This window comes from Pelodiscus sinensis, chromosome 5 (genome assembly GCF_049634645.1).
Source record: "Pelodiscus sinensis isolate JC-2024 chromosome 5, ASM4963464v1, whole genome shotgun sequence".
Classification (NCBI taxonomy): Eukaryota; Metazoa; Chordata; order Testudines; family Trionychidae; genus Pelodiscus; species Pelodiscus sinensis.
In genome coordinates, this window is record NC_134715.1 from 55,754,284 (window position 1) to 55,778,467 (window position 24,184).

The 24,184-nt window shown below is 44.2% G+C and overlaps 1 protein-coding gene across 4 annotated transcripts in view; it reads left to right on the plus strand.

Moving 5' to 3' along the window:
- Positions 1-2,759: 2,759 nt before the first annotated feature.
- FHDC1 (FH2 domain containing 1) overlaps positions 2,760-24,184 on the plus strand; it is a 57,172-nt gene continuing 35,747 nt past the window's right edge. Inside the window, exons 1-3 of one of the 4 annotated variants that reach the window (XM_075930068.1) lie at positions 2,760-2,905; positions 4,587-4,889; positions 11,777-12,422. In XM_075930068.1, the coding sequence (XP_075786183.1) occupies positions 11,922-12,422 (501 nt within the window). In that variant the 5' untranslated portion in view covers positions 2,760-2,905; positions 4,587-4,889; positions 11,777-11,921. Of the gene's footprint in view, positions 2,906-4,030; positions 4,890-11,776; positions 12,423-24,184 lie in introns of those variants that run through there. The other 3 variants (XM_075930070.1, XM_006111563.4, XM_075930069.1) reach the window with 3 other exon arrangements.

Genomic DNA, 24,184 nt, shown 5'->3' on the forward strand with positions numbered 1-24,184 from the left:
CACTCCCCATGCAACACAGGCCGCCCAGAGGGAACAGCCAGCATTTCAGCAACAGCACCGCCCAAACGGAACAGCCAGCATTTCAGGCAACCGCGCCCCCAGAGGGAACAGCCAGCATTTCGGCGTTACAGACTCTCAGACACTGGGCTACTATATATATGATAATAACTTTCTTTTAGTCAGCATATTGTAATGGTTATAAAAGGTGCAGAACCTCTTTTTTCAACTTTCAAATGAGACAAGTAGGGAAGAACGATAGTAATATTAGATGTGTCTTGTAGCAGACAAACCCAGACAAGTGGTAGGGTATTTTAAATTGTACTTACGTCCTTTTACAATCATGAGGACTTTAGGGTTTAACTGTACCAGTATGACTCTCTGTATGGACACTTATAATCCATATGGACATTCTTATGCTGGAATACTAGGGTGTATATGTACACCTGTTTTGCTCCAGTAGATTTCCCATTGCAGACAGACCCGTAGAGCATTTCTAAAGGTTGGAATTGTGAAAGTTCCTTCTGTCTTAGAAAGCATCTCCTAGCTCAAATAGAAATGGATTGATCTTAGTCTGCTTCTAATAACTGCCTGAGCGTTTATTTAGATGACTTTGCCTATGCAGTTTTTGACTGGGTTCCTGGGTGTTGACTCAGTGGGGAGGAGGTACTGAGATGGGATTGGAAAGACTAAATGCTTGTCTGGGAGCAAGAATGGAGTCTGTAAAGGCTTCCTCTCCAGAAACATACTGCTTTTTACTGGCTATGTTGAGTTTATTTAGAAAAGGTTTTTACCTTGTTTCTGTATAAATAGTTACAAATGACATCAATGTTGGCAATAGCATTTAACAAAAGATTAGCCCTTCTGCACAGATTATTTTCTCCTATGACACACTTTTTCCTGATAAAGTGTGATAAGTGAGTCCTGTGATCAAATAGGAAATGACTTTGTGATAGGGCAAGCCTGCCCTGTAGCACCCTCTGCTGAGTTAATGCGGCATTGCATGTGCTCCTTGCCTTAGTTTCCCTTCTCAGGAAGCCAGTAATTTCACTTCAGGCACTCATGACACTTGACCCAATAATACTCTCTTTAGGGCCTTTATTACAAAATGTGATAGAAGGGGGGCAGAACAAAGAGTCCCAAATAAATAAAAGATAGCTCAGGCTCTGGAAGTTCCTTTGAAGCCTGCCTTTTTACTTCAGAAGTCATCTCTCTCTCCTTATGGTGGGAGTCCCTAGTCCTCTTGGGCAAGCTGGGTACTTCATGTAATTATTACTTGACTACCTGTCAGTCTCCTCCTTATAGCAGGAGCCCCCTGCTCACCTCTTGGGGCTGGACTGCAATTTGTTTCTTTCAGAAGGCACCACTTAGTCAAAGGGTTTCGAGGTCTCCATCTGATATTATCTATTCCCTGCTAACTCAGGGTCCTGCAGGAAACTTGTTATTCCCTTCAGTGCCTGCAAGCAACTGTCCTGCTGTGTGGGAGGAGGCAGCATTTATGTCTGTCCCCTTCTGCCAACTTATTCCCAATTGCCCTTCCTCTCTGCAGATTATTGTAACTAAAGTTGACTGTTTAATGCTTAAAGCGCTCCGACAGGGGCAAGGTGGATTGACCAGCAGACAGTATTGCACTTAGGGCAATACTTGTGACCCTGTCATATGCTGCCACCAATGAATTTATGCAGAGAAATGCCCCCAAAATGCAAGTATTTTAATTGTATACATTATGCATCATGCCAATGACTTCAAGGGATTATGGCATTTCTCTATAAAGTTGAGAATACTATTATTGTAGTATTAAGCTCTATATCATTATCCAAAATCACCAATTAGATAGCCAAAGCCACAACCCATTTATTTCCAATTGTTTGTAATACTTTGTATTACTTGCCTCAAATGAATGATATACAGTTTTCATGACCATTTATTGGAAAATGTAAATGTTTCTAAAATACCTTATAAAACTGAATTTAAAATGTTTAAAACATTGGGTGATCTTTTTGTCATACCAGTTTTTTCAAATCACCATCCCCTTCAGCCGGTTATTTCTGCAGTTGTTTGAATTTTGTAAAGAGGAACATTTATGAAGAAAAACAAGAAGATATCTGTTAACACCGCAGGAATCAGCAGACATCCAGAAGTTTTCAAAGGCCAGTGGCAAAATGACAGACATTTCATAACGCTCCCCAAGCACATGAGTGCAACCCCAGGGACTGTCCTTTCTGAATGGAACCAAAGGGTCTCACCTCTTCATTCTGCAAATAGTTTTAATTGACTGATCATGGCATCCAGCACACATTTACACACTTGTTTAATTAGGTACCTGAGCAGTCCCACCGCAAACAGAGGAACTGTTCCGATGCTCGAAGTTAAGCAAGTACTTAGGTGTGTGCAGGATGGAGGCCTGTGGTGTGTGAGTAGCATCCTTTTCCTATGCATGACATGGATTTAGCCCAGTCACAACCTTTCCGTCATTATTCCTTCCTGTCCTTCTATCCAAAGCAATAGTTCCTAGGATGGAAGTACAGCGGCTCGTGCACAGCCTGGGCATGATGCTGTCCTACTATTCAGTTCAAAGGAGCGTGTTGCCACGGAGTTCAGTGGGAGGCCGAAGTTGCCCAGGGAATGGAGAGCAAATGAGAAGGCACCCGGCTCTGTTGCCCTTTGCGATGAGCTTGGAGGCTAGGATAGCATTGTCACCTGAGGCTGCCCCGCCTAGCGCTGCGCCTGCGTGTTACCTCCTCCTTCCTGGTCCCGGCTGCGGGGAGATGGGCGGAGGTGGTGGCATTATCCCGGATTCCCAGGGAAGAGCCCAGCGGCAGAGCAAGGCAGTCGGGAGGGAGAGCGAAGAGGCAGGGCGCATTCACGCCGCCCCTGCGGAGGGGCAGAGGGGCCGGAGGCAGAGAAGGTGAGGGGCCCGGAGAGCGGGCGCACGGCGGTGCAGGGCGACTAGCGCGATCGGAGCCTGCGGGCGAGCAGCTCCTGGCTGTTGTTATGGACACGGGTGCTGTGTCCACGGCATTTCCCGACTCCTGCGAGGGGCCAAGGGGAGGCTGCAGAGTTGTGGCGCGCGCGGTGCTTTGGCGGCTGCAAGAGCCGAGCGAGCGCGGGACCCCGTGGCAGGTTGGTCGGAAGGAGTCATTTCTATCGGCAACCCGGCCCTTGCCACAGCTGGGAAATCACCTGGACCTGAGCTGCTTGCAGGCGATCACGCCCGGGAGCCTGCGGGATGAAGGCTGGGGAGCAGGGAGAACTCGCCTCTCTTCCCGCAGGATCAGAAGGAAGTAACAGCCCCGCAACCCCCTTTCCTTCCACTGCACGTTCACATCGATGTCTTCCTCCCTGGAAAGCACGGGGGGGGGGGGGAATCTCCTTTTAATATAGATGCCGGTTCTCTCTTTTTCAAGGACCCCGCCATTTAACAATATGAACCATATGCGCCACTGAGCAGTGGGACTGGGCAACCTGTCTAGTCGGGGTGCTGAGAGCCATGGAAGCAAATTGTAAAACCTGGATAGAAATGGAAACCACTTCAGGCCAGCAACCCCCGCGCCCCTAGTTCCAGCCTTTCTGTCACTGTGACCGTACCCCAGTGTGAAAGGCTCCCTCCCCCCGCCGAGTGTGTGACCCAGGACCGTGTATTTACTGCTCGCTTGACTCCCTTGCTCAGTCGCTTCAACGTGAGAGGCGGAAAGGGCATTCGGAGTAAAGGCAGGTCCCGGCCCTGCCCGCGGAGTGAGCTCGGCAGCCCCGGCTTCATCTCTAGTTGGGACGGGAGTCCCCTGAAGTTGAGGAGCTGGAAGGCGGGGGCAGCCCCCGCCCCTCTCCGCGGCGCCACCGGACCGACACGTACTGCTGGGCCCCTGCCTGCCTGCGTCCCGGCTCCCACACGGGGTGTTGCTCTTCACGCCGCCCTCAGCCAGTGACGGATGCTGGAAATGCTGGGCTGAGCGCGGCCATGGCTGCGAGCCTCTCCCCTCCCGGGAGCATGGAGGGGGCGGGCGGGGTAGGATGGGGCGGGCTGAGTGGCAGCCTAGAGGCCAATGGAGCGCGCGAGGCGACCCGGGGGAGAGAAGCAGTTGTGTGGGGGGGACCCCTCCTGCTGCTTGGAGGGGGGGCTCTGAAGCCAGCGTAGGGCATGGAGAGGCAGCCTCGAGGAGCTGGGCCCCCCAGCTTGTGGTGTCCCCTGCCGCCTCTGGGCGGGGTGGCTTGGCAGAGGCTCGGCCGGGCTTGCCTTCCCCCAGCCGCGGACTGTGCAGCACCCAGTCCAGGGCGCCTGGCTCGGTGCGCACGCGGTGCGAGAGCTCAGAGCTCCCCCCTCCCAGCCCCTGCTCTGGAGGGGGAGGGCAGGCTGCAAAAGGGGAGGGGTATGGGGGGAGGGGGTGGCGTAGAGCGGGCGCTGGGTGTGGGGTAGGGCGGCAGCCAGGTTCCAGCTGCAGCACTTGCTGTGGAGGGGAGCGCGCAGGCAGCATCTCCCTAGAGGGCGGGAGGTGACGCGCCGCAGCCCGCACCGCCTCGCCCTCGCTCCAGGACAGAACCACTCTGCAAACTTGGGCTCTCAGTGGGGTTTCTTTAATTGCCTCTCTCAGGATCCGCCCAGCGAAGCCAGCCGGAGAATGAGGCAAAGGGGGTCGGGGGTTGACCCTTTCCTCTCTGGATTGCAGCTGACCGGGAAGGGGAGGAAGAATCATCCGACCGGGATACACTTGTTGGCTGACCTGTAATTAGCTGAATCAAGTCTCTGCTATTTCCCTTCGAAGTCGGGTTTGCGCAAGACAGAATCTAGTAGCAGGGCAAACTACTTACTCTCAACCTTAGGTTGAAACAACTCTTCTAAAGTGTCCCGAGGTTTCCAGGACCATGTAGTGAGGCCTTCAGTTAAAGACCAACCTGTAAGTAACCAATTTTTACTGCCCTTTGGGTGGTCCTCTAAGGCAGCCTTGTGTGCGCACACATCTTTTTATCTGCACAAAGGACCAACCTTTTCGGTCTTTTTTCCCCCAATCAGAAATAAAATATTAATACTCCATCTTTCATCATTGTCTGAAAATGTCCTTGGAATCAAATGGCTAGCTTTTAAACCAACATGGTTTTGTCTGCTGGCCCCGACCACACAGTCACTAGTCTTCACTGGGGGTATTTATGCATTGATTAAAACAGGTTTTGTCTTTTTCAGTCATTCTTTTAAGGAATATGTTTCATATGAGAATTTTCTCAGGATCTGTACTATGGTCATGTTTTAAGCTGTTGTGATTAATATGAGCCTTTCTTTTTGTACAACCCACATTTTGACAGGATGGATTTCTAGCTATAAATGGCAGTGCTTTCTGTTGCTGTAACTGTGGTTGGTAACTAGTTGCTCCATTTACTTCTTTGTATCGCTATTGTTGAGATCCAGACATCTAAGTACTATAGAGAGAATTGTCCTGTATGAGCAGTCAAAGGCAGTGCTGTCTTAATGTGAGTTTGGGAGATAATTACACAGAAATCTATTTGGTAGAGAATAGGAAGTTTGTAGTAAAGGGTGGTTTGTAATTCATATTCTAAAGTTTATATTCTAAAACTCAATTTGTACACTGAATATATTTCATTTTGTTAGTTTGAGTATGCAAATATATTTTGTCTCTTTCTATGGCACTTTGGTTGGGAAACATTTTTTTAGAATGTCTTCTGAACTGGGAAATAGCTCCTCATTGTTCTGCAACATTTGAGGCATGGGTATGAGAGAAAATCAAAGAAACAATGAATGAGACAAAAATAAAATGCTCCATTGAATTAAAATGTTGGTATTCCTTTCCTTTGAAAAGTACATTCTACAAATCTGATAATGTTCAGTATGTGAAACTTAGTGTGAATATGAACATTCTTAAATACATAATAAAGGCATCACTTTAAATCCATTTTGTTGCTCACACTGATTAGTATTTAAAAAGCATGCAAAGATGCAGGTTGTAATGTTGGAAAAATTTAGTGTTGGTCTCATGTCTTCTCCCCCTCTCTTGTGCTCTATAAAATTGCATCTCCAGTTGAATTGTACCAAAAGAAGTGTGTAGGGCACTATCATGCTCCCAGTGTATTTTACTAATCCCTAGTTATTAGTGGGAATTGCTGTTTTAGCCTATCCCTCCCTGCAGGAGCTACAGGACACCTGCTGATATCAATACATTTTGCAGTGTCCCAGTCTAGTAGTTTATCTCTTCTCTCCCACATTAGTAGCTTCCATTATGGTGCATCCACAAACTGAGTCTCTGAGAGAGGAATTTTGACATTCCTCTGTATTCCTTGTAACTATGGTACTTCATGAATCTGTTAAGAGCAGGTGACCTCCTCTACTTGACTATGCTTATCTGTGGGGACACAATAGCTGAATGCTTGTGTGTGTTTTCTGGTCTTCCTTTCACACATTTATTCCAGACTTCTTTTCCCTGTCCATCACAGTTGTGGGAAAAAATAAGTTTATTACTATTTTACCATCATCCAAAGTAACATGGGTTTAAAATGGTCTCTACTGTTATGTTTATCATTACTCCTAGGACTTTTCCTCCCTCTTCTACTTATGGACTTAATCTTATAGAAGTGGAGAGGAGTCTCTTTTTTCCCCTGTTAATTCCCCGAAGGAAAGGCAATAGAATGCATGATTCACTTCCTTTTTGGACTATCCATCTCCTATACTCATCTGTGTAGATTGTAGCAGCTGTTGCAACACTCCTGCCAGCCTGCCTGGAATAAGAGGCTTAATTTGGAATTAAGTAGACCTATTCAACTGATTAGAATAGGGTACAAACATTCAACATTTGGATATAAAACTCAAACGCTTCAGGAGTTGGTGTATGTGTGTTTGTATTTGTTTATGTATCTATCTAGGGTGGCCTTTAGTATAGGTCCCATCTCTAGAAGTGACCAAAACTTTTGGGGGAGGTGTAGTACTTTTGACAGAAAACTGTGTTCAAGGGCTTTGCTCAATGATTAAATTTAGTACCACTTCATAATGCATTCTAATTAACTTTGTTTCCTGCAGATGAAATCATAGAATCATAGAATACTAGGACTGGAAGGGACCTCGAGTCCAGTCCCCTGCCCTCATGGCAGGACCAAATACTGTCTAGACCATCCCTGATAGACATTTATCTAACCTACTCTTAAATATCTCCAGAGATGGAGATTCCACAACCTCCCTGGGCAATTTATTCCAGTGTTTGATCACCCTGACAGTTAGGAACTTTTTCCTAATGTCCAACCTAAACCTCCCTAGCTGCAGTTTAAGCCCATTGCTTCTTGTTCTATCCCGAGGCCAAGATAAACAAGTTTTCTCCCTCCTCCTTATGACACCCTTTTAGATATCTGAAAACTGCTATCATGTCCCCCCTCAATCTTCTCTTTTCTAAACTAAGCAAACCTAATTCCTTCAGCCTTCCCTCATAGGTCATGTTCTCTAGACCTTTAATCATTCTCGTTGCTCTTCTCTGGACCCTCTCCAATTTCTCCACATCTTTCTTGAAATGCGGTGCCCAGAACTGAACACAATACTCCAATTGAGGCCTAACCAGCGCAGAGTAGAGCGGAAGAATGACTTCTCGTGTCTTGCTCACAACACACCTGTTCATTCATCCCAGATCATGTTTGCTTTCTTTGCAACAGCATCACACTGCTGACTCATATTCAACTTGTGGTCCACTATAACCCCTAGGTTCCTTTCTGCCGTACTCCTTCCCAGACAGTCGCTTCCCATTCTGTATGTATGAAACTGATTGTTCCTTCCTAAGTGGAGCACTTTGCATTTGTCTTTATTAAACTTTATCCAGTTTACCTCAGACCATTTCTCCAATTTGTCCAGCTCATTTTGAATTATGACCCTATCCTGCAGATTAGTTGCAACCCCTCCCAACTTGGTATCATCTGCAAACTTAATAAGCGTACTTTCTATACCAATATCTAATTCGTTGATGAAGATATTGAACAGAGCTGGTCCCAAAACAGACCCCTGCGGAACCCCACTTGTTATGCCTTTCCAGCAGGATTGTGAACCATTAATAACTACTCTCTGAATAGTTATCCAGCCAGTTATGCACCCACCTTATAGTAGCCCCATCTAAGTTGTATTTACCTAGTTTATTGATAAGAATGTCATGTGAGACCGTATCAAACGCCTTACTAAAGTCTAGGTATACCACATCCACCGCTTCACCCTTAGCCACAAGACTCGTTATCCTATCAAAGAAAGCTATCAGATTGGTTTGACACCATTTGTTCTTTACAAATCCATGCTGGCTGGTCCCTATCATCTTGCCACTTTCCAAGTGTTTACAGACGATTTCCTTAATTACTTGTTCCATTATCTTCCCTGGCACAGAAGTTAAACTAACTGGTCTGTAGTTTCCTCAGTTGTTCTTATTTCCCTTTTTATAGATGGGCATTATATTTGCCCTTTTCCAGTCCTCTGGAATCTCTCCTGTCTCCCATGTTTTTCCAAAGATGATAGCTAGAGGCTCAGATACCTCCTCTATCAGCTCCTTGAGTATTCTAGGATGCATTTAATCAGGCCCTGGTGACTTGCAGGCATCTAACTTTTCTAGGTGATTTTTAACTTGTTCTTTTTTTATTTTACCTTCTAAAATATAAATGTATCTTTTTGTCTGACTTCTAGTAGTGCTCTAAAAAGAAGTTAAAGGCTTGGGTAGGAATGGTGTCCCTAGCCTCTGTTTCTCTGGAGGTGGGTGACGGGGGAGTGGCAGATCACATGAGGATTACCTGTTGACTTGTGTTCCCTCCCTCTGGGGCATCTGGTATTGGCCACTGTCAGCATACAGGATACTGAGCTATCTGGACTGTTGGTCTGTCCCGGTATGGACATTCTTATGTTCTTATGGCACTCTTCGGATAGGTCAGTCTCTGCTCTGTTCTTGCCAACATTTTGCCTCAATAGAACAGGTTCTAGGTCCAACACTGTTATGAGCTGTAAGTGAATGCATAATAGCTATTCAGTTTTCCATAGCATTAGGAGTATCCAGAAATTATAGTTAGCTTGAATAGTAATGTATAAAAAACTCAGGTAGATTTATTAAAACTTGAGATAAAGGCTTTACTCATTGAGTTGCATGCAGAACTCTCCCCCCCCCCAATACTTTAATCCAGTGGTTCTCAACCAGGGGTATGCATAGATTTTCCAAGGGATACATCAACTCATCTAGGTCAGTTTTTCTTAATGTGGGGGTGGAGGGGCAGTTTTAGGGATATCACAAGTACATACATGGTCAGCTTTCTGGGGTGGCAGTGACAAGCAGAATAACTGCCTGGAGTCCCACACACCTTGGGGGGCCAGTGCAAAGCTAAGTTACATGCTTCAGAATCGAGTGGTGGGGTTTGAGCCTCAGACTCCTGAAAGGGGTTGCAGTAGTTTAGAAAGATTGAGAGCCACTGCTGTAATGTATCTGAAGTTCTACTCTCACATGGTTAATATTGGGACTTTGATGAATCAGTATATCCCATCTTGTTTGATTAGGATTTGACCTTGTTCTTCCTAATGCATCTGAATTTATTAAAAATTCACATTTCGTCTACACTGCCTCTTTTTTGCAGAAGAGGCAATGCAAATTAAGCACTCATTAGCAACTTCTCGTGCTTCATTTGCATATTCTCTTCTGATGCTTTTTGCAGAAGAGGTTTTTACGCAAGAAAGTGTAGACAGGTCCATTTTGTGCAAAAAAACCCTTTTGCCCAAGTACCTGTAAACCTCATTTTTTGAGGAATAAGGGTTCTTGCACAAAAGGTTTTTTGTGCAAAACGGACCCGTCTACACTGCTTTTTTTTTTGCACAAAAACCTCTTCCGCAAAAAGCATCGAAAGAGAATATGCAAATGAAGCACAAGAAATGGCTAATGAGCGCTTCATTTGCATTGCCTCTTCCACAAAAAAGAGTAGTAGACATAGCGTTAAGAGAAAATGAATACATCAAGGTCTGTATTAGTCTCTATATAAGAGATAGCTTGATTTAAATTTGAAGCACGGTCTCCTTCCTCTTTTTCATCTCCTTTTTTCTCTTTCCCTTCTTCCACCGAAATATCCTCAGAGCCTGTATTTTCTGGGTTCCCCAAACTCATGAACATCTTTACTTCAAGAGAGTGAAATAAATAAGACTATTACATTGAAAGTAATAAACGTGGTTGTCTGCTGCCCACAAGATTCTGAAAAGGACAGGTGAAAAAGACAGTGTTCTATCAATTTCTATGTTAGCAGAACATCTGTCTGATGGCTTGTCTCTAACTTTTTTTTCTCTGTGCATGTATGCTATAATGGTTCATGTCTGGCAGAGGTAAAGGTGTCTCTTTCTTCCCCTACCCTGCCAGTAATTTTTGTTCCAAAACATTAAGTGATCTGCCTTGCTGTTAATTATGTGAGCATTCTGCCAAATCAGAGGACCAATGCCAAATAGATAAGGCTGATTAATTAACAAACTTCTGTTTAGTAGTAGTCTTGCCCAAGTGTATTGCTGTAACTTTTTTATTATGTTTCCTGTTCCTATGCTTTGCCTGTTACTTTTTTAGTTTTCATCTCACTTGCCCATGCAATACCACTCAATTTGGTAATATTTATCTTTGGTTACAGTGTTGTTTAATCACAACCTCCAATACACAAGCAAAGAGATTAAACAATAACATTTTTAGCGAGGCCTTGTTTTTAAGACGACTTAGATATTTTCCCTGTAAATATTAAACTAAAAAATGTAAATCTGTTTATTGATGTGATTGACCTCACAGACTTTTAAATTATGCTTAAAACTAGCTAGCTTTAAAATTGTTGCAACTGATATCACCTTTAGTTGAGAGGTGTCAACATAAAAAAAAAATGCAACTGTCACAGTAACGTTGAAAACTCCTGATGAGCTACCAGATTATCTCATCTAGACACATAAATTTAGAGCTTAGGCTGTGTAGTATATGGTTCGAGTTTACATTTTTTCACCTTTTTTCTACCTGTAGTGAGATCTGTGCTTATTAAGGTAGCTATAGTAATTTAGATATCTGAGTGAATTATAGAGACACATCCTAATAAAATGTAAATTTTGGTAAATGTATTGTAACATGACCACTAATGACAATGACAGAATGAGGATGCTTATGTTTGTGCTATTTTAAGGAATGCATTTTTATGGTCAGTATCAGTAATCATAAATATTGCAGTTTTATTAAGAATCCAGGGTTTGGGGATTCGCTACACTTTATTCATGAAAACTGCATGAAAAATATTAAGGGTAAAAACCCCATATGCTACATAATTGAACAGTCTGGGAACATTATCTCAATTCACCAATGAAGGGGAAACCATTTAAAGTAAAAAGCTTCATGCAGAGCATTTGCCAATATAGAAATATGTTCTAACTCTGCATATTTTAATCTATAATGATTTTTTTTAATAAAAATGACTTGTTAAAATGTGTTCCATTTGTTGAAATGGCATGGGATAAATATTTTTTTCTTTTAAAATTTATATTGAATCCAGATTAGATGTTTCAATAGCCTACCTCTGGTCTCCTCAGAGGCACTCAATTCTTTAAATTTGAGGTTGTAAATTATATTTAATTCTCCATAATTAGCTGACATTCTGTTGTGGATGTACAAAAACGTTGTTCTTCTGAAAATCTCCCATTTAGATTAAATTAAAATGATTAATGATTGCTTTACATGTAATTTTATATATTTGCCACTAATACATTCCTATCTGTACCAGAGGAAAATATCCACTTTCTTCTATCTGAATTTCACCATTGTGTTTTTTGTTGTAGGTTATGAAGATGGTTCAGGACTCCTGCATTGTTTTTGCTGTTGGTAGATTAGAGTTTAAAAGTGTCTGACACAAACTGCTACTCCACTGTTCAATGTTTCAAGGAGATCCAGAGAAGTAAGTCTCTCCATAGAGGAGAGACTAAAATGCATGTTATGAATTGTCTCTCCTTGGTCAATGATAAAGAAAATGGAGCTATTTCAGTTGGAACTGGATTAATGATTGAAGATACGACAACAGAACAAGTGTCGCAACCTCCTCCAGCTCCATCGCTGCCTCCACCATGTTCATTCATGAGTGCTGGTTCTCCACCTCCATCACCAGAGGTGCCTCCACCCCCGCCCCCACCGCCCCCCCTACCTCCACCTCCTCCTCCTCCAGGACCTACCCCACCTGCTTTGTCACAGTTTATAAATGGGCATGGCTCTCATAGCAAAAAAAAGCGGATACGGAGTTTTTTCTGGAAAACAATTCCTGAAGAGCAAGTCCGTGGTAAAACAAATATCTGGACTATTGCTGCAAGACGGCAGCAGTTTCAGATTGACACAAAAACAATTGAGGAGCTTTTTGGGCAACAAGAGGAAACCAAGTCTCAGGGTCCCAGAAATCGAACTTCAAAATCATCATTTAAAGATACTAAAGAAGAGGTAAGAATTTGGAAGTAGCCCTGCATTTCTGTATCTGTATCTCTATGAATTATTCACTGTAAAGTCTTTGAAACTGATGTGAAATCTTATAAGTTGCCATTTGCCATATGTTTTCTTATCACTTTACCTAAAAATCTTGCAGATGCATAAACTGTTAGATTTATGCTTTTATTTAAAGATACTTGTTTGTGAAAGGCTGGCCCTGTTATAAATTACCTCCATAAAGTCTCTTAATTTGATCACCTACAAAAGGTTTGTATTTCAGAAAGAGAGAATGTGTTTCCAGTGGTTATTGTAGATTTTGTCTGGCTAGTCCTTGATAAATCTTCATTCCAGGGCACAGAGTACATGAAGAGTACAATTACAGAGATTCACTCCCCCTACACACACATTATTTTATAAGCATAACTGCATTATGTCATTGTTTTCCTCTTCAGTTGCTGCTTTTGAAAGCACACATGTAAGGAGTTGTTAAAGGAATCTAATAAGAAGCTTTTCATTAGTAGTTGTTCAGAGGAACAAAAGTAAATGATGTATCTTGAAGGAGGATAAAATAATCAACTTAACACAAATGTAAAAAGATTAAACTTTGTTAAAACTGTGATTGTTTGGAGACAATATGAAGGAGAACACATACAGATGTGAGTGAAACAACAAATTTTTTCTTAGGGCCAGTCGACACTACCACCTAAGTCAATGTAACTTACGTGGCAGTGAACATCACCCTGCTGAACAATGTAAGTTACAGCAACTAAAAGTAGTGTCCACATTGCTCCTTCCCTTCAGGTGCTGTTACATGCCATATCACTTCTCCTACCAGGGCCCTAACCCCTTTATGACTGGAAACTCCCTCACAGTCCTCTACTACTAGCACCACCGCCCAGACCTTCTGTGCCTAGAGAATTCCCCGGCATGCTGCCCATTCCTTGCCCAGTGCCACACAGCTACACAGTGCTTCTCTAGACCCCCCATTCCTGGCACCCCAAAACACAGAAACCTCTCCCCCTGTCTATTGCTCAGCACCCTTAACAGACTTCCCAGAGACACACTCCCCTGTGTCTTACCCTCCAGCCATACTCACTAGCTTTGCTGGGAGGTGACCTTATCTGCCAGGCTGAGCATTGTTTTGGCCTCTTGGGAGCAGTGCAATCTGCCTGGCTGGAGTAGGAGCAGGACCTACCCGGGTAAGGCTCCATCAAAAGCACTTGTCTGGCATGGCCCAGCCAAACCTTCGCTTCCCACCCCCCACATTGGCAAAGACTAGCCTGTCCTCTGCATCCAGGCCTGGCCAAAGAGTTCACGGGGCTCAAGGCAGCACGCTGTGTTTGGATGAGCCGCACAACCGCGCGGCTCCTAGTCAGAGCAGTGAGTGAGCGGCCGGGTGGGCGGGGCTGGGAGCTGGGCAGCACGGGGCCCTGAATGCGCGGGGCCCAAGGCAACTGTTTTGCTCACCTTGCCTGAAGGCCAGGCCTGTCTGAGCCAGTCCCAGGAAGTTTGGCCCTGGGAAGGTGGACTGCTGGACCACATGCAGTAGAAATCACTGAAAGCTGTGGTGGGAAGAGGGGCAGGCTGGGACGCAGCCCCCAAGACCAAGCTGACCATTCCCACCAGCTCCACAGCCAGCAGTCCTGTTCACTCAGTGTGGTGGAGCCTCACTGCCGGGTGGTGAGCCCCCTACACGCGAGTGGGACATGCTGTCTGGGAGCCACTCACCCAGCAAGGCCTGAGCACTTGACTAACCAGGGTGAGGGGCCAGACCCAGCTATGTGGATGGTTTAGAGGGGTCAGTAATAATGGGCCCTTTCTTAGTATGGCCATTGGCACCATTGTAAACCTGGTATTGATACCAAAGTCAGTATGTTCACATTGTGAGAATGTTTCTACTGAAGCTGACAACTTGTGATAATCTGGTCGGTTGTCCTTGTAGTTGAGATTGCAAAGAGTTTGTCTTGGATGCCAGTGAAACTTTGCAACGGCCCTTTTTTTTACAGCAAATATAAAATTTGCTGCCTGGAATAGCCAAACATTGACTAAAACAGAAAAGGTGTTCTCCTTAAGTAGCTGCAAAGCCTGAACACTGATATCTGTCTATATCTTTATCTGAAATGCACTAGCTAGCAAGTGAAGAAAAGAAAGCTGAGGACTATGTTTTTGTTTTAAGACTCTGTTGGTGGGTTGCTCTAGGAAAGTGTGGCTGTTATACTTTCTCCCAGTGCCATAGGTATTGGCTGGTGTTTGATTCACATGGGACTCATCAAAATCTGATTCCATATCAGCTGTTGACATTGTACCATCATTGACAAGTTGGCCAACAGAGCAAATGTAGTTAACATCTTACCAACAGCTGCAAATAGTCCTTAATGGAATCCCGATAAAAGACATTGTCATGACCCCGTATGGCTTCAAAGCACAAGTAGAAAAGAATGATCCTTCCTGCAAATATGCTCAGGCATCTAGGTATCAAGCAGGAGAATGGGAAGTGGTTGCTGGAACTTGCAGTGATTATTGCCTCTCTTCTGCTACCCAGAGAATCACCAGTAGACCTGTTACAGCCCAGATGATTTGACTAGGGCTCTTATCAATCATGTCTTTATTAATAATAGTTAGTAGTCAACTAGATATCAACCAAAGTTGGCAGTTGCTGAACTAGATATAAGCCAAAGTTCTGACTTTGTCACATAGTTAACTGTCTGAAATTAGTCAGACTCAGCCAAAAGTTTTTATTAGAATTGAGCTATTGATCAGCTTCTATTCTGAACTGCTCCAGACCATTGAAACATTACAGACTGAAGCTTCTCTCCTTTGGGTTTGACTTTGGACTGTCATCAAGTCATTGTGTAAGAAAGATAAAGAATCCTGGTGATTGATTTGAGGTAGCTAGTGTGGTATAGGCTGCAGCTGCCATGCAAGATTTCTGCAGCTTTTATTAAACTTTGCATTGGTGGCATCAGCCTATTCAATAAATAATTGGGATAAAAGCAGTATCCAGAGTGTACAAGATCAGTTTTATCACTGGGCTTCCTAATTGTTTATGACCTACTGTTCCTCTTCTGCTTAAAGTGTATGTGTTGGGGGGGAGGGAGGGAGGATGAAGAGGGAGTAGAGCTACCTCCTTTCAACCAAGAAGAAATGATAGCCTGTAAGCTGATATCTGGGAGGACATCAGGGTTTTATAACCTCACTCCTGAGTTGCTAAAGACTAGTGAGGGTACTATTGTATTGTAACTGCATAGGCTTTTTCAGACCATCTGGTGCAGGTACTCTACCCAACTGGGTGGCGTTTTGGCTTCTGTTCAAAAAGGTGGTAAGGCCAAGTATAGTAACTGTAGAGGTATTATGCTGTTGTTGGTCCCAGGGAAAGTTTTCACTTCCATGAAAGTCTTAAATCACTTACGTGCTTTATGACAAAGGCTGGGATACTCATTGTGTTTTTAGACCTGGTTGCTCCTCTTTTCACCAGATCTTTACTTCTGAGACCGTTTTTTGAGAAGAAGGCTGAATTTAATAAGCCAGGTCCAGCACTTCTATAGATGTCTGTTTTAGTGCACTGAGCACATTTTTGGGGTCTGATGAAGTGACTCACAATCAACAATTGAGTCAGTGGCAGGTATGTGGTTTGGCTCCATTTTCTACAGGAGTTTGGCAAGGCTGCATTCTGTCACCATCACTGTTAGGTATTGGCATTGGTTGACTGCATTGACCTCAAATATGCCCATACAGTGCCTTGTTGTCTTTGTTTGGTGAATCACTGCAGCTGATAGCTGGGCAAACATGAAGCAGTGTGTATTGGTCCATTTATTAATCAGGATAAAACCAGCTTCTTGGACATTACTACAAAGCAGCTTCCAGCTTCAGTTTATGACCAACTTAGTATTAACCACTGTCAAATGGGATGGTGAGTAGGTGGGAATTGTCAAATACTTGGGAAGCCCTCACAGATAGTTCTGTGGGATATTCAAAAGATGTGGACACTTGTGTAGCATCAGCCACTTCTGTGTTCTGGTCCCTTTGGAGGTTTTGCCACATAAAGCTTGCTTTGATGCTACGGCTTTGTAGAGCCAATTATTCTGACTCTTTTTTAGACCGCCATGATATGTGGGTGCTGAGGAAAGCTGAAGAGCTCTAGAGTGAATTTTTTAATCTTGCAATCTTCATCAGATGTTCCATATTAAGTGGTAGAAAAAGATCAACATGAGGATATTCATAGCCAGTAGTTGCCTCCATCTATACAAATTTGGTTTCAGTGACTTTCGTGGTACAAATCTATTAGGATGAAGGACCGGTGAATTGTGATGCATGTTTACCAAGAAATGTTGCTACTCAGTCAGCAATCACCTGGTCACCAAAAGTTTTGGTGATATAAAATGGCCAATGGATGACAGACTGAACATCTAGGTGGATTATATTAAGAACCTAGCTAGAGATTAATTTGGATTGTGTTTGATCTGCAAGGAAATATGTTCTCTTGGGGTTTGCCTTGACATTGGTAATGAATATTAGTGGGCTTTACAAGTAAAATTATTTTTAAGACGGGGTCATGTGAGATCTGCTTTAGTGAAGGGGGTGTTTACAATCCACAAAAAAATCTCCAGTTGAGAATAGGTACCAAATGTTTTTGGTGGTTAGCACTGGAACTGGCGTTATACAGGTAAAGTAACTTCAGAAATGATGTGGAGGAATTGGCATATGTTGTGTTGATCAGATTTTGTACATGATACCAGTACTGGAGGTTTGGCACAAAGAGAAGATTGAAGAAGGGTCTAGAAAAACAATGTTTAAGTAACAGCAAGAGGCCCAGGAGGGAACCTAATATGAAAACATTCCAAGATTCCAAAGTGCAGGGGGGCTTCACTGGTTGCCCTCAAGGTCTCTTCCAGTTTAACATTTCTATTCCGTGCCCTTAAACAAGAAGAAAACAAAGGAAAACTCCAGTGGGAGAAGGATGGACGTTAGGAAGGCAGAGCAAAGATTAGTGTAATGAAATGCTTGTAAAAACAGAAGTTATATTAGCCCCAAATGTACAGAATAAAGGCCAACATTTTAAATGGAAGAATGATTTTGTGTGATTGTGTGTGCCCAGTTTGAGACTCTATGAAGGGCTAGAATTACAGAAAATCTGTCCCCTTTAAAGAATATTAAGGTGAAAGTAATTTTGAGGTGCCCCAAATAACAAATTGCTTATGGTCAAGAGTTTTAACTGAAACAATGAGTACTGTATAATATCACATGCAGAGCAATGAGAAACAATATACCATGCCATATAAGAAAATGTAACTATTGATGATCTGTTGAATTTTGGTTTTGTACCTACCTTGTTTGTATGGCAGTAACTTGATGTACTATGCTGATACTGAAAGAGCAATTATTTATGTTCTCTTTAAGGGAAAGAATAAAAAAAATTAGATTGATTCACAATTTTCCTGATGCACTAAGCCAAATTTTCTGGTGTAAATCAATACTGATTTAAACAGCGATGATTTGACCACTGCATACAGTTTGAGGGTACAGAGTTATGTAGAAGTAAGTACTCCAAATAAAAAGAATACAAAGGGTAGTACGTAAGGTCTGAGAAGGTCAGGAACTTGTATAGCTTCTTACACAAATGGAGGGAGTACTCTTAGGTTTGAATACGTTCCCTGTCTAGGAAGGGGATGAGCTCCCAGACCCAGCGAGCTCCTAAAACACTTTAAATGCAGACCCGGCTTGAGCCAGGACTGAGCCAGGCTGTTGGCCAGGCTTCTAAAAAATTTACTGGCAAGGGTGAGGGAAGGGAAATGCATGCATTAACCTATAAGCATTAACCTATAAGCTTTTGCTTATCAGTTAATCGACTACATCCTTAGTTCAAAAAAGAGCTAAATAGATTCATGGAGGTTAAGTCCTTCAATGGTTATTAGCCAGGATAGGTAGGAATGGTGTCCCTAGCCTCTGCTTGTCTGGAAATGGGTGACAGGGAGCGATCACGTGAAGGTTACCTGTTGTGTTCCCTCTCTCTGGGGCAGAGCCGGCCCAAGCTACAGGCTGACATGACTTTTTTTCTCCTAAATTTGTATAGTTCTTTCTAATCAAAAGAATTAGGTTTTTTTAATACCAAAAATTGCACAAGTGCTAATGGAATACATCTAGGACAGTCATGTCAAACATGCGGCCTGGGGGCCACATGCAGCCCAATCAAATTTTTTTGCAACTTGTGACTACATCTTTATAAATTATCTATGTGTGGCCCCCCGGTTACATTGTTTATAACAGGTGTGGCCAACCCGAGGCTCTCAAGCCCCATGTGGCTCTTTGACTAAAGAAATGCGGCTCCTGCCGTCCAGGGTGCCCCATTGTAGGGGGCTCCGTGCGGGGCTGCCGTGCATGCGCCGGGTGCCCTGGGGCGGGGCCACGCATGCACTGCACTCCCGGAGGTGGCGCTGTACTCCCGGGGCCTGGAGTGCACGAATGGCTTGGGCCAGCCCTGCTCTGGGGTATCTGGTATTGGCTACTGTCACAGACTGAGATAGATGGACTTTTGGTCTGACCCAATATAGCCGTTCTTATCAGCTATAAGACCTGAATGAGAATGTTTTACAGGATGCAGTGTATTTGAAGAATGGTAAATTTAGATTAGAAGTGAGCACAACAATTGGAGAATAGAATTGCCATGTAAAAGGTCATTGAGGGGTATCTTCAGTGAAACATTTGAAAGGAGATTAGATAATGCACTGAGCAGTGATAGTTTAACCCGCACTAGTTGCTAGGGCTTTCACTTACTGAACTGTGCAGGCCTCTCAGTGTCCATGATTAGAGGAGAGAGATTGAAGTGTACTCCCACTATTTACATTTGCTAGTCTGGCAGGAATTCAAGCTAACAATAATCTAATTTAAAAAAATAACGTAATCTTTATATCACACTCTTTCAGACTTGTAATGAATTTTGAATAAAAAAGATAGGGAATTTCTAAGTTCTGGAAAAAAATCAAATATATATATATATATTTGTCATTTGGCAAATGAGATTGTCTTGGATCTCCAGAAGTATGTTGGAAGCATACAAAATACAGCTGCATTTTTATATTAACCAGCTGGTTTCAGAACTTCACATATTTGGTACTTTTTCCCGATATTCCCATTGCGAATTATGTTAATTCTTTTTTTTATACTGACACCTTTGCTGAGTATGAGGTATTTGTGCAGCTGTCAAAAAAAGTATGAAGCCTTTGGTGTCCTGAGTATTTGGAGTTATGGAAGCCGGGTGACAGTGTTAACATGAATCAGCTACCCTGTTCAAGTAAATCTCATGACTGTTTTTTATGGTTGTTATCCCCAAACTTGCAATGGTAAAATTTTAACTTGGATGAAATAAGCTGAGATAATTGCTGGCTTTTCAAATTCCTAGATCAGGCATGTCAAACTCGAAGTCTACTGAGGGCCACCAAAGAAAATGTACTTCTATTGGAAAGTCATAATTATTTATTATCAGAGATTATGTTTTAGGTATATATTTTAATATTTTTTCAGGTCTTGTTTGAATATAATACAAAAATTTCATGTGTAAAATTGTTTGATGTGTAAAATTGTTATTTGTATCCATGAAGACTTTGAGTTTAAGGTGCTTCAGCCCCTCCTGCTCTAACCCTATGCCCTCCCACTCTCGCAGAGTCAGGCACCCCCAGCCTTCCTGCTCTAATGCAATTCCTTCCCCTGCCCCGGAGCCAGGCACCCCCAGTCCCCCAGCTCTAACCCAATTCTCCCCCAGAGCCAGGCACCCCCATTCCCCCACTCTAACCTAATGCCTGCGTCCTGGAGCCACCACTGCCACATGCTTCTCCCTCCAGGTGCTGGGGAGTGTGCGTAGAGTGGCCGGCCATGAGCAGTCCTGGTGCACAGCTCAGAACCAGCAGGAGCCGCATTTCTTTAATCAAAGAGCCGCATGGGGCTTGAGAGCCTCGGGTTGGCCACACCTGTTATAAACAATGTAACCGGGGGGCCACACATAGATAATTTATAAAGATGTAGTCACGGGCTGCAAAAAAATTTGATTGGGCTGCATGTGGCCTCCGGGCCGCATGTTTGACATGACTGTCCTAGATGTATTCCACTAGCACTTGTGAAATTTTTGGTATTAAGAAAACCTAATTCTTTTGATTAGAAAGAACTATACATATTTAGGAGAAAAAAAGTACACTTCTTTTATTTTTGTCTTCAGAATTACACATACAATTCTTTAACAAACCTGTGTTTTGTTTTTGCAAGAGAACATGCAGATCAAGCACAATCTAAATTGATCTCTAGCTAGATTCTTAACATAATCCTTCTGGATGTTCAGTCTGTCACCCATTGGTAATCTTCTTGCCAAAACTTTTGGTAACCATGTGATCACTACTCATGTCTGAGTAGTGGCATTCCTGGGTAAACCTGCTTCACAATTCAATTATCTTCCATCCTAACATATCTGCACCAAGATAGCTGCTGAAACCAAATTTATGTGATGTTTATCTGAAACTAGATAAACTGAAGATTTGAGGATTACTTATACCCAATACATGTTGAACCTCTCTAGTCTGGCACCTTTGGGACCTGAGTGGTGCCAAACTAGAGAATTTGCTGAACCACAGGAGGTCAATATTGCCTAAAGCATTACCAATATTTCCAGTGCTTAGTGGACTCTTTGAATACATTGAGGGGTAAATTGGAGCTAAATAACACAGAACACTGAGAGCCAAGACTGATGGCTGTAAGCAAACTTTATTGGCCAGGGGGAAACTTGGCCATACCCATGATAAGTGGACATCCAGCTAACTAAAATCATGCCAGACCATGGATGTTGCTGGACTAGAGGGTGCTGAACTACAGAGGTTCAACATGTAGTGATTTGAGAGTGAACTGATTTTATATCCTTTCATTTAATCAGTAGGGTTGCCAGGTGTCTGGTTTTGAACCGGACAGTCCAGGAAACAAATTGAGCTTTCTGTCCAGGAAACATATTGAGAAAATACTGGACATATAAATGTCTGGTATTTTCTAATTAAGTTAGTTTTATTATTATGAGTATCAGTACGTAGTTGCATACTGCCTGGCTGGTAGACACGCTCACACTGCATGAGCATGTGTTATCAGCCAGGCGTACGCAACTACGCAGTAGAGAGGAGGGGAATGGGGAGGATGGAATCTCCAGGGCCAGACTGGCCTGTGCGCTCCCCCTCCCCCCAGGACCGTGCACAGGACGGGCAGCACCCCGGGATCTGCGTTCGCTCCGGCCAGCCCCGCTCCCTGCCAGCCGGTTCCCCCACCTCCTGGCCAGCCCTGCTCCCCCCTCCCGGCCAGCCCTGCTTCCCGCCGGCTAGTTCACGTCCTCCTCCCCCGGCCAGCCCCGCTCCCCCGACCCTATCCTGGCCAGCCCTGCTTCCCGCCGGCTGGTTCTCTCTCCCCCATCCCCAATCTCCCCCAGCCGGTCCCCCTCCCCAATCTGAGTTCAAGTGTGTCTGGTATTTTTTTTAAGCCATCTGGTAACCCTATTAATTTGCATGACCATTCATATGAATTAAAGGAATCCTGTTTGCTGATTTTTATATAAGTTGTTATTATAATGGTGGTCATTGTATCTGACAAGTTACTTTTGAAATAGAAATGTTACTTTGCATAGTTCATTGGTATGTCCCTGGAGGTCATGAAACTTCAAACCTTTGTTATAGTTTGTGTCCCAGTTAACTGGTCATCAGCGAGCAGCATTAATATATAGATCTGATATGATATAATGAAATAATTGATTCCACTCTAGCTGGTGCTGGAATATTGTGTTTAGTTTTGAGTGCCATGCTTTAAGAAAGATGTGGACAATTTGGAGGCAATCTAGAGGAGAGCAACAAAAATGATAAAAGTTTTAGAAAAACTGACCTATCGAAGATAGGTTTTAAAAAATCCTATCTGTATTTAGTTTTGGGACTTGTCTCTTCTTAAAATGCTGAAGCATTGCAGTTGTACCACTGTAGTTCTTCAGTGAATAAACTATAGCTGAATGGGAGAATTCTCCTATTGATCTAGCATTGTCTACTCCAGAGTGAGATAGGTTTAACTGTATTGCTCAGGAATGTGAATTATTCATACCTTTGAGTGACATAGATACATTGCCTTGATATCCTAGTGTGGACCAGGCCTTGAAAAAAGAAGATTGGGTGACTTGGTATGTCTTCAGATATGCTAAGAGCCGTTATAAATTGTCCTTCAGCAGTTGTTCTCCATGAGTGCTGAAGAACAGATTAAGCCAAGAAGTAATGGGTTTATCTGCTGTAAAACAGATGTGGGTTAGTTATTTTAAAAAACGTTTCAGTTATAATGATAGTTACCTATTGAATACAGGCAGTCCCCGGGTTACGTACAAGATAGGGACTGTAGGTTTGTTCTTAAGTTGAATCTGTATGTAAGTCGGAACTGGTGTCCAGATTCAGCCGCTGCTGAAACTGACCGCCAGTTCTGACTTACATACAGATTCAACTTAAGAACCCCAAGTCAGCTGCTGCTGAAACTGATCAGCTGCTGATTCCAGGAAGCCCGGGGCAGAGCAACTGTGCCTCGGGCTTCCTGTAGTCAGCGCTGGTCAGTTTCAGCAACGGCTGACTTGGGGACGCCTGGGGCAGAGCAGCTGGGGTGCTGCTGGGTTGCTCCAGTAGCACCGCTCCTCGGCGCTACTGGACCAACCCAGCAGCATCCCAGCTGCTCTGCCCCAGGAGTCCTGATTCAGCCGCTGCTGAAACTGACCAGCAGCGGCTGAATCAGGACGCCTGGGGCAGAGCAGCTGGGGTGCTGCCGGGTTGGTCCAGTAGTGCCCAGGGCGGCGCTGCGGGACCAACCGGCAGCGCCCCAGCTGCTCTGCCCCAGGGTCCACAACAAAAGCCTGGTCTGCTGGGGGGGCACACTAGCTGCGCCCCCCCCCCAGCAGACCAGGGATACGGGGAGCAAAGCCGCAGCGGCGGGGTGCCTCGCCTCTGAGGCTTTGCTCTGCGGGACCCGCTTTGCTCCCGGTGCCCCTCGTCTCCTGGAGACAGTCCCCAGCAGACCAGGGGCACCGGGAGCAAATCCGCAGCCGCGGTGGGGTCCTGCGCTTTTGAGGCTTTGCTCGCGGTACCCCTGGTCTGCTGGGGACCGTCTCCAGCAGACATGGGGCATCGGGAGCAAAGCCGCAGCCCCGGCGGGTTTGCTCGCGGTGCCCCTGGTCTGCTGGGGACCGTCTCCAGCAGACCAGGGGCACCGCGAGCAAACCCGCCGGGGCTGCGGCTTTGCTCCCGATGCCCCATGTCTGCTGGAGACGGTCCCCAGCAGACCAGGGGCACCGGGAGCAGCTTTTCTCGCCCTGGAGTTCGAGGTGGCTGACCGCTGCCTGTGAGCTCCGGGGCGAGAAAGCCCCGTTCGTAAGTGCGGATCTGACGGAAGTCGGATCCGCGTAAGTCGGGGACTGCCTGTAGATTACTAAAGTAGACTGTGGACTCCCCATCATTGAAAGTTTTTAAGAACTGTTAGGCATATATCTGTCAGAGATCATATTAAATATACTCATTTCTGCTTCAGCACAGGGATGGACTAGAATTAGATAATCTCTTGAGGATTCTTTGAGACCTACATTTCTGTGAGAAAAATCTAGCTTGTTAGATGGTAAATTATAGTTAGTCTTCATTGTCTCACTAATATACTGCAGTTTTCACTAAACTTCAGTTCTGCAGGGCTTTTGTGGGTGGGCTGCGTTGTTTCCTGTTGAAGACTTGTTTAATACAGGTTGCACCTCC